At 35.7% G+C, this 14,872-nt stretch overlaps 1 protein-coding gene across 1 annotated transcript; it reads right to left on the reverse strand.

Annotated features, from left to right (window-relative positions):
* Window positions 1–6,302: 6,302 nt before the first annotated feature.
* On the reverse strand, window positions 6,303–12,858 carry LOC144450963 (neuronal acetylcholine receptor subunit alpha-10-like). The gene is made up of 7 exons (XM_078141721.1): window positions 12,780–12,858; window positions 9,697–9,836; window positions 8,896–8,940; window positions 8,454–8,563; window positions 7,722–7,924; window positions 7,096–7,422; window positions 6,303–6,862 (listed from the first exon to the last, which is right to left on the reverse strand). The coding sequence occupies exons 1-7, from the start codon at window positions 12,856–12,858 to the stop codon at window positions 6,303–6,305; spliced, it is 1,464 nt and encodes a 487-aa protein (XP_077997847.1).
* Window positions 12,859–14,872: the final 2,014 nt, after the last annotated feature.

Below are 14,872 nucleotides of genomic sequence, written 5' to 3' on the forward strand. Positions count from 1 at the left end.
CAAAGTATATTAGTAATAGTTTACTATCAAAACAGTATGACACTGCAATATTTTCCACAATTGCAAATGAGGACAATTGCATTGTCTACTAATTCCGAAATATTCAACAAATGCAAATACAGTTATCGGCAGTATAAATGTAAACCCACACTTACATTCGCAGAAATTATATTCGCAAGTATACATGGCGCTAAAGGGTCGTGTGATTGAGAGAGAGCAAATTATACTATGCCCCACTGACTGCTCATTCGCTGTATCACGTAATTTGATGATTTTGTTTATGTTTTTCGACAATTGGCTATTGAGTATTCCTCTATTCTGATTATTACCGTCAAACGGTCAGGTCGTGACCTTTTAAAAGCCATCATAATAAAATGTCCATTTAACCGCATTCTTAAAACAGTGCTTGATTAATTATATATCGAGTTGTCAACCGTCACAAAAGTTTCAATATTAATGTAATAGTCAAATAAAGAAACAAACTAACAAATTCATAAATAGAATGGTAGACGGTAAGGGTACGTTAATAAGAGTTATGACTTACCACTGGGTGAGGAGCAGCGTGGGCTATAACCGGCTTCGGTGTCTCCTATGATAAGCGAACTATCACTATGGTGAACGTTACAGGTGAATGCGAATTCATGGGATAAAAATAGCTAGTAATAATTACCCGTTGCGGTCGGTCAAATGAACGAATGATGCGTACAACAGATAATTGTCAGATGGGGACATCTCCCGCCTTTGAACAGCAAGCTGTATCCTAATTGGCTGATATTTTAGATATTCATATTGTGTTCGTCGCAGTTGTCGTGATGGTGTGACGTCACTGGAGATGGGTGGTATTACATTATAGATTTCAAATGTGTTTACCAGATACGATCTTATTTATCGATGGGGACGTTTATGTTTACTTGTATTGTATTATATTGCATTGTATTGCATTGCATTGTATTGTATTGTATTGTATTGTATTGTATTGTATTGTATTGTATTGTACGACAATGTTCTGACTTGTTTCACCTTTTGAAATGAAATGAATGTCAGTAAAACCGATAAATGTGTAATTTTGAAAAACTTCAGATTGACTCAACGTTTCAAATTAAAAAACCTTTACATTTTTATCTTTCAACTCATTCACAACCGCTCAGCGTTTCACTCTGAGAAAATGAAACCATAAAAATAAATAACGGTCGGTTAATTTTATAACTTTGAATTCATTAACAGTCCCTCATCGTTTCATATATTTAAAAAAAAATACTTTTGTAAATTAAATTCATTCATAGTCTCTCAACGTTTCATCTTGATGAAATGAAACTGTGCATATCAATAAAGATCTGACTAACATTTGGAAAGTTTGCCTTTAACTTGCATGCTGTTATGGCAAAAAGTTTCCAAAATTTGTTTGCAAATTCACTAACCCTAAAAAAAATACTCAATAATACTCAATAATACAAAAAAAATACAAAATGCGTGTTAAACTACATTATCTAACAGTACATGAATCGTCAAAAATAATCTTTACATATAGTTACACATGGTTTACATATATGGAGTCATGATGGATGAATGGTTAGCGTGCCCCCTGGAATCTGGAGCTTCATCACTGCAGTTTGTTTCTGAGTGGCTAAAGTCCTTGGGCAACCATGATTGTGCCTCAGTCAACCTCGGCTGTTTAATTTGGGACCTGGTAGGATAGAGGTTGCAAAGTGAATGCTTAAATGCTGTGCGCTTATAGAGGCTGCAGTGGAGTGTATGCTCCCCAGGGAGTTGAGGAAGTATAAAGGGTCGTTATGCTGTTATTGATCCGTGCCATGGGGTAATAATTGTGAGCGCCTTTAGCTCTCAGGAGGAAAGGTGTATAATAAATTCGCATTATTATTATACCATAAATATCGTAATGGCCTTGACACAATAATAAACTTCATTATTATTATTATTATTACAATCACACCAAATGAATAATTACTCTAATGTTATCTTTCTACTGATTATGCATACTAAGGAAATATATATTTAACCTAAAACTAAGAATACCCAGGAAATTTCTCGATTTAACTTTATCAAAAGTATTGTTATGAAATATGAAATTTGCGATATGTTGCTATGGAAACTTTGACTACAAATATTGACACTGAGTTGAGCAATGATGTTTAGTTGATGTGATTCCACCTGCACCTCAAGTATTGATTTCCTTAAAAATCAAAGTTATCGAAGTCTCTTCAAACTGTGCTTCATAAAAACTTGTTTCAAGTCCCTTTCAAATGATGAAATAACTGTTTGGGTTCGCCATCTTGTTTTTAACGAAATCAAATATCTTATATATATATGGTTTTGATCTCTTCATAGTCACTCCTAATTTTTTTTTGTTCAATTTCACCTGAGAATGCATTTGAATTTTCTTGAACAACGAAACTGCAAATATTTAAAGTTTTATCTCCGCGTACGCGGTGCTTGCTACTCAACATAGGTCTTGTATTTGTTACAATCCTAATTTTATGTAGTTTTACTAGCAAATAAGACTCATATAGAGGTGATTTTATCGATTTGTGAAAACCATGAACATTACAACCTTTTAGCACTGTCAATATCAAATCTGACTTTATTTGTGCACAGATCTTTATTTTTCTTGGCTCCAGCTAGTCCTATGGGAGTGATCAAGATGCAGACTAATGTCGATTTACGCTTGACATTTGACGAGTTAAGACTGTTCGCTCATTTGTTGCTTATTCTCCTTGTCTTTTTGTCCATGCTTCAACAGTTTGAACTTCTCTCCATTAGCCTATTTCCACTCCAAGCTGACAAATGATATATGACATCAAATTCTAACACTTCTTTCGTAATATTATTCAATAAGATTTAAGTGTTTGCTCACTTTGATTTAGCTTAAATTAATAAAAATGATTTTTTTAAAGATCCCTCTCTAAAATAGGACGTTTCATAAATTACAGTCAGTCAGAAATTCGTTCAGACAAGTTTTAGCGGGTAAAATCAAACTCAGTCCGATATAGTTATGTTAATTAACTGCTGGCAGATTTTAATGTAAATGGTGAATTCGAGTTTGCATTTACATATTTAACCAGTGTTGTATGCTTGAACAAAGCTATTTTATAGATGCGAAAAAGTTAAGTTAATCACCAGAGTAGATCCAAGTAATGCAGACAAAATGTACGTGCATTGTAATATAAAGTGAGACACACTGAAGCAGGAGTGTGAGACTAACGGACGTCGAACGATATAGGTATACATGCCTTTGTTTGAATTGCAATGAATGCCAGGAATATTTTCAAACTATTTATTTGAATATCAAAACAAAAAATACAAGAAGAAGGAAATCCAGAAAGGGGAAATATTATGTAGTCATGTTTTTATTAATTCAGATGGAGAATTTATACGAGTTCAGACTAAATGAGCGACGGCTTAGATGTGAAAATGTATTATTTTTTGTAACGGTTTGCTTTATTTGCAATAATAATAACAGTTTAAAGCGCTTTATGTTAACATACCAACAAAAGATCTAATGATCGACTCTGACAAACCTGCAATATTGTAAAAAGATCGGAGCTGGACAGGATATCAGAAGCGCAAAACAAATAATTTGAAAATAGCTATACAAAGGGTACCATACTGTATGGAAATTCACAACAACAGCATGAATAGAGGGAGGGAACAAATCGACGATTCTTTTATCCATTGTCAATGACGATAATTTCATAGAGACTGTTTTTTATCTATGACCCAAACACATAAACGACAAAGAAAAGTATAAAACATTTCTAGATTGTTGTAATTCAGATTGTGGCGGGAAAACAGACAAACTGACGACGAGAAGTCAGACAATGTTATAAACAGTATCATTTTGGAGGGCTTTGCGTGCTTTGTATTTTATCAACGACAAACTATTATGAAAAAAAATATTCATATTACTTACGGAAATGAAAAACTAGGCTACATATAACAAAATATGAAATTATATAGCTATGGAGGAGACAACAATAACACGGACAATGTCACGTGATTTGCATTGTGACGTAGTGCTGTAAAATAGTCTAATTATTTTCAACTAGCAGATGTTTGTGTCGTTTTTACATTATGACAAAAATCAGCAAAGCGTATCAATTTTATGTTTATATTACAGCAAATTAGACGACACAGAATCCTAAAATAGGTTTACAAATATAAAAGGACACTCTGTTACATAGAGAGATAAAGTAAGTTAATAAAATGATCGGCTGACAATGGTACAATATTATAATACAATATGGAATTGACGACGTTTATTTTTATTGTTTAGCATTAATAGCGATATTTTTGTACAATATTCGCTTCGTTGATTTTCATAAACTTGAACATACTAGATATATCTGCTTTGTTCATATTTGAGCCATTTTAATGTAATAAATGTCATGTATCAAATATATATAGCCGGTTATGGTTTATCAAAGTTCATTTCAGGTAGAATGTGGCTCAAGGACAACTTTCCCTGAAAATCGAAGTCCTTGAATTCTCTCTAAACTTTGCCATAGGAAACTTGTTTCCAATCCATTTTAAAATTATAAAATAATGTTTAGGGTTCGCCGTCTTGAATGATCACAGACTAAAATGCTAATGACACATTAGAGGCAATAAGAATAGCAAGAAATATCTCTCTCTCTCTCTCTCTCTCTCTCTCTCTCTCTCTCTCTCTCTCTCTCTCTCTCTCTCTCTCTCTCTCTCTCTCTCTCTCTCATATGAGAACAGTCCTGATAAATGATAAATGAAATCAATCCTGATGTTTCGAATGAGTATTCTTTCAGAAAGGATACCAAGGCAAGATATAAGTAGGTCATGACGTCACCTGACATTATACCTATGTTCTACATTATACATGTGTATATATGTTACATATTGAGACAATCCGCGACGATCTGACGAGATAGTGAAATGGAAATATAATGTAGCAATGTCAGTAAGATTTCTGTCATGCTTCCATTGTACTTCTTCAAGTTAAGAGTGCAAAAGTGATTTGCTGTTTTTCATCTGGTAACATATTCATAGCCGAGCTCCCAGTAAGCTTACCATACAACGCATTATGAAGTCAACAAGTGCATATCTAGCATTGTCAATGGTGATAATATAATCATCATTAGAAATAGCTGTTACTACATGAATAATCAAAAACCAAATATATCATGTTAACAATCTATATGTCTTTCCTACTTCGACGGATCTAACAGCCGTTATCACCGTGTCCTAGTTAACAATTCCACGCACTTAACGGAAAAAATACAAAACTATGAACGCACAATTCGATAATATGAAAAGATTCAAACGACAATGCAAAATTTTAAAAAAAATCAATTTTCGTATGATACACATAAAATATGATAGATCTAATATTTTAATATATTGAGATGTCTGTATAAGTATATATGTCATTGCTGTATTTTATACAAGGTCGTTTGTATTGTTATGCGAACAAAGGGGGGCATCAACAATGCCCTTTTAAGTTAATGGCGTACGTTGCAAATCTACATATTAAACTAAATGTGTCACGTGATATATTGATGCTTAGGGCGGTGAGATGAACACAGTGTATTCGTGATTGAGATCACAGCCACCGTTGTGAGTCTGATTCTGTCAACAGTCTATACAAGTATATTTGTCATCTATCCTTGGTGTATATACATTATATATATAGTATAGCATAGATATACTTTATATGATATACAGAATATAACACTGACAGCTTAAAGTCTATATGTTACTGATGACGTGTTTCTTGGAACTGGATGCAAGGGCGACTTGAAACTTTCAAATCGTGTTTCTTGTATTAAACTGGACGCAAGGACGACTGGAACTTTCAAATCGTGTTTCTTGGAACTGGGTGGATGGATGGATGGATGGATGGATGGATGGATGGATGGACGGACGACTTGGAACTTTCAACCCATTCATCGAGTCATTAGTAGAAACAATATATGAAACTAAAACTTCCATAAAGAATGTAGAATTATATATTCAGTTATTCAGATATATACAGATATATGTAAATCGAACCTGTTCATTTGTGGGGTTTTGTTCGCTTCTTCGTTCATGTGTTTTTTGAATTGTTCTGTTCTTCGTCAAATCTCATATACGAATCAATTATAATTTCATAAACAAGTTTTCACGTGATATGTTCTCGTCATTTCCAGAAGGCACATTACTTTATTTAAATGTTCATCTCTAGTTTTAGTATAGGCATCAGATCGTAAACTTTCTTCAACATCAACACATATTTCGTTAAACGCAAAAAAAAAACAATATACGTGTTGGAATCATTTTTATAGTTGGCAAATCAAAATTAACAAGGTAACTAATAGTCCAACTAAGTATATTATCAGAAAAATTCTGTCTAAAATGACAGCAAAAAGGCGCCAATCCTTTTTCAAATATTCTTCTTGTAACTTCATGTCATAGTAGGATGTTAATTTATCCATTTCGTATTGTAATCTTGATATCGCAGCAATCGTTTTTTCGTTCATTTTACGATATCTATCTTTATCGTTCCTCCTGGTCTGATAAAAATCCAGATTGTCATTACAATTATCGGTTTTATCTTCGATACTATCCGTTTCTAGCCATGCTTCCCGACTGTTTGAACACCATAAACGACTTCGGGCTCTAGAGGGCGGTCTATGCCTTCCAATTGGTGTGTCACCATTTTCCGTCTTTTCGTTTGGACACTTCAGGCCAACCAAAGGGCCGAGGCGGTTGAATATGAATCGTTGGACTTTTCCAGATAACCAGCCTCGTTCGGGGCCACTAAAATGATACTGGGATACGATGACTGATGCAAGTAAAGACATTGACACAAGAAATAGTGCGCCTGCGTAGAACTGACCTGTAGAATAAACAAAAATGATTGATTAATTCATTCATTCATTCATTCATTAATTAATTAATTCATTCATTAATTCATTCATTCATTCATTCATTCATTCATTCATTCATTCATTCATTCATTCATTCATTCATTCATTCATTCATTCATTCACCGTGCAGGGCAAGACATGTCAAAGTGGTATCAATATAGTATAATACAATTCAGTACATTATAATCGTAAATTTCCTTACCTATGATTGGAATGACGTCAGAAGGTGGCATACTCTCCGCAAACAGTAACAAGAATACAGTCAATGATAACAGTATTGTAATGGCCAGACTGACTTTCTCTCCTGACTCGGTCGGTAGTATAAAGTTTACTACCGTTACTGTACACAACAAACCACACGGCATCAACAGATTGAACACATAGAAGATTGGTCGACGTTTAAGATGAAGTGTATACGTCACATCCGTATACGGCACACCAGGATCGTCCACGTAATATTCTACATTTCCTTTGGCTTTGAGATCCAGCATATCCCATTCTCCGTTACTTTGGTAAACACTGACATCACCTGAAGTAGTTCAAATTAATACATACGTTTTCAATTTTAAAAATGTTACCATGTTGTAGAGGATGGTAACCATTAAAACGGAAATTGCGTAAAGAGTCAATCAAGGGGGGCTCTTTTTTTGCCTTGATAGTCTGTTCTCAATATGTACGTTTTAAACAACAGAACACTGCCACACAGCCTGTCTGGATATGGGCAAAACCAATGGCAAATGCTTGTACCTTTCCAAGACGTTCGCTCGACGCTCTGAATTCATAGACGGGTCCCAGACTTTTCAAACATGTATCATATATGTTACGTACCTCCACCATCTAAGGACACTTCTGTACCATCATACTGCCAAGGTCCAAACTTAAGATCACATTCTTGTTCATCGAATGGAAAGTAATAGACATTGATCATGCAATGGCTGATGAAGATAACTGGTGCTGCCCACATGACGTCACCAGTGGAGGACACTTTTACAATTTCTTTACTCATAAAATCTCTATACTGGTCATCGGCACTGTTATGAAAAAGGCGAGAATAAGAATCTAATGTCAGATGGAAGACCGTTGATGCTCAATAAAGTGATAAAGACAAAAACGGGTTCTTTTCGTCCTATTGTCGATATTCACTAGACAACAGAAACACACAACACACGCGCAGGCATAGACATACATACATACATACATACATACATACATACATACATACATACATACATACATACATACATACATACATACATACATACATACATACAGACAGACAGACAGACAGACAGACAGACAGACAGACAGACAGACAGACAGACAGACAGACAGACATACATACATACATACATACATACATACATACATACATACATACATACACACACATCCAGACAGACAGACAGACAGACAGACGGACGGACGGACGGACGGACGGACGGACGGACGGACGGACGGACAGACAGACAGACAGACAGACAGACAGACAGACAGACAGACAGACAGACAGACAGACAGACAGACAGACAGACAGTGCCATAAGTCAATACTAACACTTACTTTTGATACAGTACTACTTGTGGAGTCCATACTTTATATGCTGGTAATTTAATCGTCGTAACATTTCCATATTCTGATGAGTTCCAATGTAGATATTCATCTTTCCATATCTGAAAATGTGAAATTAGTTCTCGTGATAGGATATTAATGAGATGAGTAAAGATATAACACTCATCATTTAGATTACGGTGCAATGACTAGATTCTTTGATCTGTAATTGCATTAAAAGTACAGGTATAACATTTCATCCCGACAAACTGAGAAGCAGAATAATGAGAATTGGACCAGGGAGGGGGGAGGAAGGGCTCTCATTGAGAAGACGTCCAAGAAGAATCACAACGGGTTCACGGTTCTCCTACTTCGATACTAGTATTTCCCTGAAGTGGATACATGATATTTGTAAGAAAACAGAAGAGGCAGAATTATATATTTGCATACTCACCAAAGTTACCCACACGTTCACTTTCAGAAACTGTTTGCGCTCACTCTGTGCAAAAAAAAATGACCGGTAGTTTATTTTAGACAATAGTCGTTGCAACGATCAAACTGTATATAAATAACAAATTTATGTTTTTATTAACAAGTGCTCAAATGACTGTTCAGTCGTTGCCCCTCAAATAAAACTACAATGACGTAACCCTTGTTACTGCCTCACTCCCTAAGAAGCATATAATTTGTATCGTCTGCAAGTGTACCAGTCTGTAACAATCTGTCCTATCTGGTCGCCATTTAAAGTAGAATATGTTGTGGTCTATTTAATCTCCCCTTTCTTGACCTCATTGCAAATTTGATACAAATGTGTAATATTGATGCTAAGGCCTAATAAAAAATGGTGTGGTTCCTATTACGCTCAATTTTAGAATAGGTGTGCGGTAGGTAGATTTTTTTTTCTGTGTGAGTTTCTAGTTCAGGTTTTCCATTGTTTTCCAAATGGTCTCTGTGTTGTTTATTTCTTCTTATCAGATGTACAGTCATTACAGATTGGAAGAACAGTTTTATTTTGTCTTTTTAAGTGGATGTCAGTTTCCGAATCCACTACTTCTCATGAGACTTCACAATTTTTGCAATTTTATTATTTTTGTATCGAATACGTAAAAAAAAGTTTAGGGTCGACAGTGAAAAGCTAGGTGGGGTCGGGTAACCGGAACCAAACAATTATTTGTTAGGCCTAATGTGTGTGTACATTCTCTAAAAAGGCTAACTCTAGAATAAAACCTAAGTATTGTATAAAGAGACTAATTACCATATCTAATACTTGAGCGACGTAAAATGACATATCGACATCGATTGTTGTATTTATGTCGTAAACAGGTCTGACTAATGGATCATAGTCATCAAACAGATCACGTAGTAATTGACGATAGGCAGGTGATGCACAGATACCTGTAATGGCAAATAATTAGGCGTTATTACCTGGTTCTATCTCATCTTAGCATTGATTTTCATTCTATCGGTAATTAAACATTTCAAATCGCAATCGTAAAATGTGTATATTTGGGTTTTTCCACATATACTGTTTATACCAGTGCATAAGATTTGGTAATGCAGGTACGGGGTCAACAGTGCTGGTGGTGGCGCTGGTGGGGGTGGTGGTGGTGGTGGTGGTGGTGGTGGTGGTGGTGGTGGTGGTGGTGGTGGTGGTGGTGGTGGTGGTGGTGGTGGTGGTGGTGGTGGTGGTGGTGGTGGTGGTGGTGGTGGCGGCGGCGGCGATGGTGGTGGTGGTGGTGGTGGTGGTGGTGGTGGTTGTGGTGGTGGTGGTGGTGGTGGTGGTGGTGGTGGTGGTGGTGGTGGTGGTGGTGGTGGTGGTGGTGGAAATAATAACTGTGGGGTTTGTAGTGTTGTAATGGTGTCAGTAACAACGGTGGTGGCGCAGTCGACACTTCCACCTGTTACAGTGGTTTTATGGTTGATAATGTTGTAGGGTAAAAATGATTTGGTGCATTTCGTACATAAATGAAAATCACTCCAATTGCTATATGCATGTTCATAGCTGTACGAAACAAGCGTATACCTAAAGCTCAAATAAACATTTTGATCTCTGACTCATTTGTTCAACTTATTTGTGTTGAAAGGACTATTACGTTATACTATATATATAGGTCAAAAGTTAATGACACAAATCGGAGTTAACAACACTGTCACTGTCTAATGAGTTTCATCTCAATTCTCATCCATTTTAAATGATTTGACACTGATACTAAGCAGATGGGTGTTTTCTCGTTTCCTTAAATGTCATTTGATAGTGTCATTGAACTATCGTGTCTATTTCAACGTATTAAAATGACACCACAGATATCTGAATCACGTCCTGTTCACGTTAACAGCAAGATAGTAATCGTACCTTCACTTTAGCTGTTTCCCCAATGACGCAATGTAGATGAGTGCTACGTATTTCTATCTTGTCATACTGGGATTACGTACAGCATGGAATTATATACATATACTTCCATAGGTACAGCATACCCATATGTGTGTGTGTGCCAGCACCGCTGTAATTGTTGGTTTAGGGTTTGACTATGTCTATGTTTATACTCATACCACTATTGTGTCAGAGGTTTAAAAAAGATTGTGTCTGATGGGCAAAAGGCCACACCAACCCCGTTTTAACAGTTAGATACTACAAAGTTGGACTCCACATAGCGACACCCAAAGGTATGGAAGCTATAAATAGATCAATTACAAGCCATTGTTAACGACACAATAGGGCGATGAACAATAGGAATAACTTAACTCTAGATACATGGACTTTAAGGCTATAATCCCTATTAAATCCAGAATAACGTGGTAAAAGCCGGTTAATTCATATACGAATAATGAATCAAATAGCATAACGTGTATATAGCATTGCTTTATAATAAGACACACCAAGACTACTCAGGTACTTCTAAATTAAGCACGAGTCTGACAAAAAATAAAACACGGACTGAGTATTTAGGCACTGCAATGTATTACAATATGCCTGTATCAAAAATAAGCTTAATGACTATGTAAGTATATACGAAATTTTTAACGCTCGGCCTATATTAAAGGTGTTGCAATAGGGCAATTATCTTGGATGTAAAAATACTCGTAATTAACATTGGCTTATGAATAAGTCAACAATTTGACATCAGGTGTGACAATGTCTGACGTATATGTTGTTCAATTTTACATCGGAATACTCCTGTGTTACGACTCTAACAATCAGAATCGCTACACTGAGCTTATTGGGTTGAACAATTCCTTAAACGCCATTTGGTAATAGTTAATAATAGTATCGTTGAAACACTTACACTGGCTGTAGTTACGTTTTATCTAGTCAGAGTGTATCAATGTTAATTGATGTCATTGTCTTCTTGGTCGAAGAAAAGGAGGGAAAGTAAAGCACTACGACTTGAATTAGCATTCTGTACACCAGTGTTATGAATAACTCAACGTACTTAGAATACTTTCTGAATCGTAGTTGAAATTCTTCACGGTTCTTATTGTGACACTTTTTTGTAAAACATTTGATGTCGTGCCAGTGTTTTTCTTTACACATCCAAACTCAACATTCCATTAGGAAAATACTACTGGAGTGTCATCGTTCTTGCATTGTCAGGCATAACCGTGAATGTCTACTTGTAAACGTCCGGCGTAATATAATGAATTGGAATGATGTAAAGGTTATTGTATGGGAAGTCAAAAAGGGACATCTTTGACGATCTGTATTGACTTAATCATTGTATCCCAGAGCATCTAGTCTATTCGCAAACTCTGGCCGCGATTTTGTGCAGTGAAATAGGCCACAGGTAATTCTCCCTTTTTGCGGCATCAGTACACGTCGCTCCCTGAAGTTCAACGTTTTGATTCTAAGTGACGCTATACGTAAACTGTATCCCGTCACCAAAACATTTTAAGAACAGGAAAGACATTTCGGCGCCCATAAGTCAAAAATTGGTAATACGACTGACGGACTGTTAAACAGCTGCAATATTTCCAGAAAGTCTGATCTTAGTTGATTTATCACCGGCATAAATGGATCATTATAGTACAGATGCAGCTGTCATAATTTTGCTATCAACTTAGTCATTTTACACAGATAACTGGTTTTCAGCTGTACTCAGCTGTCAAATCACGTTGTGTGTGTTTTTTCTCCAAGAAATGGAATCAAATTACTCAGCTGTGATAAGTGTACATCTCATTACACGTTCGATGTAATGTGAAACCAGGACACCAGCATTGCTATAAAAGAAAGCTTTGTTTAAAGAACTAAACATGTCTATGCACATTATAGAACGTTATAGATCGAAAGTTTATAGAATAGCATGCAAATGTATCATTTCACCAGGCTAACAACTGTCTTACCTTCGAAATCGAAGATGACGAAGATGAACACAGCACAGAAAAGGAGTGTTGTATTGAAACGTTTCTTAGATCTCTGCATAATTCACCACTATCTGTAGAAATAACAATAGTACAGCAGATATAGATAACAATACACTGGGTTGATATGTTGTTTAACGGATGGGATATGATATTTTTACGCATAGAAACAACTTCAAACCCAAACTAAACAATTTTAGAGGTACTGCTTACAACTTAGAATGAAGTCTGAGACAAGTAACCATGTTTTGTATTAGTAATGAATCAAAGCCATATTAATCACCAAGTCATTATTGTGTAACTATAGTTCAACAGAGAACTGTTTCTACTGCACTCTAAAATAATAGCAATAGCTATCAATTTCCAATGTGGTAGGTACAAGATCCTAAGTGAGTATTAGTGTGTGCTTGTATGTGTATTGTGTACATTGACTTCAGTCGAAAATGGGACAGAGGTTACAGACCGTGTCACTTTAGTCATAGACCCTGCACTAGAGATTTATACTTTTATAGGATAATAACTTGATGTACTGTGCTGTCGTATTTCATACATTGATTTTTTTCGTAACAACATGTCCGATTGTCACATGAGTAGAAATACCAGAAAATGAATCATAAAAATATACAACTTTGTCTATCGTTGAATACGAAACCACCTGGCATCCTAGTTCCACACGATAAATGATCAAGTTAAAAACAAACACGTGTTATTGAAATTGTCTGTGTAAAGTTTTAATCACTACCCTACATGTCCGATGATAAAATCATCCTTGTATTTTCAATCATAATTCTTCTAAGTTGAAATAAATTATTATCACTATACTATAGGCACAACGAAACATTACATCAAAAACTTCCCCTGGAGTACCTCCAAAATGTCTGTCCGTCTTTAAAATGCATACAAGTCTTCCCGCAGCCTAAATATTTTCTGATAAATCTATATTTGCAAGTCGGTAAAAAATGTATTTTTTACATCGATTCTATTGACTTACCTTCCAGTATACATCAACTGCAATTTTCAATGTACGCAATCGGATATGTGTACACGGTCCGTTCACTGTCTTGATGACATAGACACTGCGATTGACAAACACACCACTATAATTCACCACTGCCATGCAGATTTTGTTTACGTCGTGTTGCCATGGTTACCACAGTTCCTGTTAAATGAATAAAAAAGGGTACAATCAAGTGTTATCGCTGAAAGCGTTGACTGACACTCTACCGAGTAATAACAATAACCTCCTTTCAAGAGATGCTTTCTTCCGTTCGCTATTTTGAAAGCACCGTACCGAGCCTTTAAACAATTCCCCGGGCTAACTGTTCTAATGTCTGTTATACTTCTAACAAGTTAAAGTAGCCGTACATCTACTTAGCATCCCTAAATGTGTTGCTCACTCACAGGACTTATCCAGGCGAGTAAAATTCGTCGTGAGAGCTAGAGATGTCCCTTTGTCAACACCAACAAAACAGCATCTCTAAAGTCCCACTTGTCATTGACAAAACGTTTTGTGTTACGTCGTTATTCTGTTAAAACATAAAATTTATTCGCAATGCGAGTCACGCTTCACTCTACCCTGTACGGTTATCAAGTTTTGTAACTACTCAAATCCTATGATGTATGGTTATACATAATTAAAAAGTAATCAATTTTCGGTTACGTCATAGATTAAAGTCATGTAAATGTTCATCATTTGTTCTTGTTAGTTTTTACCGGCTGGAATAACAACAAACCTTTAATAGAAACAGTTTCAGTTTCTAATAATCTGCATTGTCTAGTTGCTGGTGATTTTATTATGTAAACTGACTTTATGTCCGTGTGTAAACAGCAAATTGTAAATTTGTGAGATGATGAGAGGGTTTTGTTATTAGGCAGTCATACATTCATGATTTAATAAGTACAGAACCATATTTAAATAAGAGGACAAAAAGTTACTTTTAAACAGTTTCCGTTGCATTTGTACCATTTTGGTGCAAATTAGTTCTATGGAACAAACAAAAGAACATCTCAAGTCTACAAAGTTTGCCGATAAAATATTTCAACCCCTGGTTTCAAAGTTTACAGTTTACCGTTTA

The sequence above is a fragment of the Glandiceps talaboti genome, chromosome 20 (assembly GCF_964340395.1).
Source record: "Glandiceps talaboti chromosome 20, keGlaTala1.1, whole genome shotgun sequence".
Lineage (NCBI taxonomy): Eukaryota > Metazoa > Hemichordata > Enteropneusta > Spengelidae > Glandiceps > Glandiceps talaboti.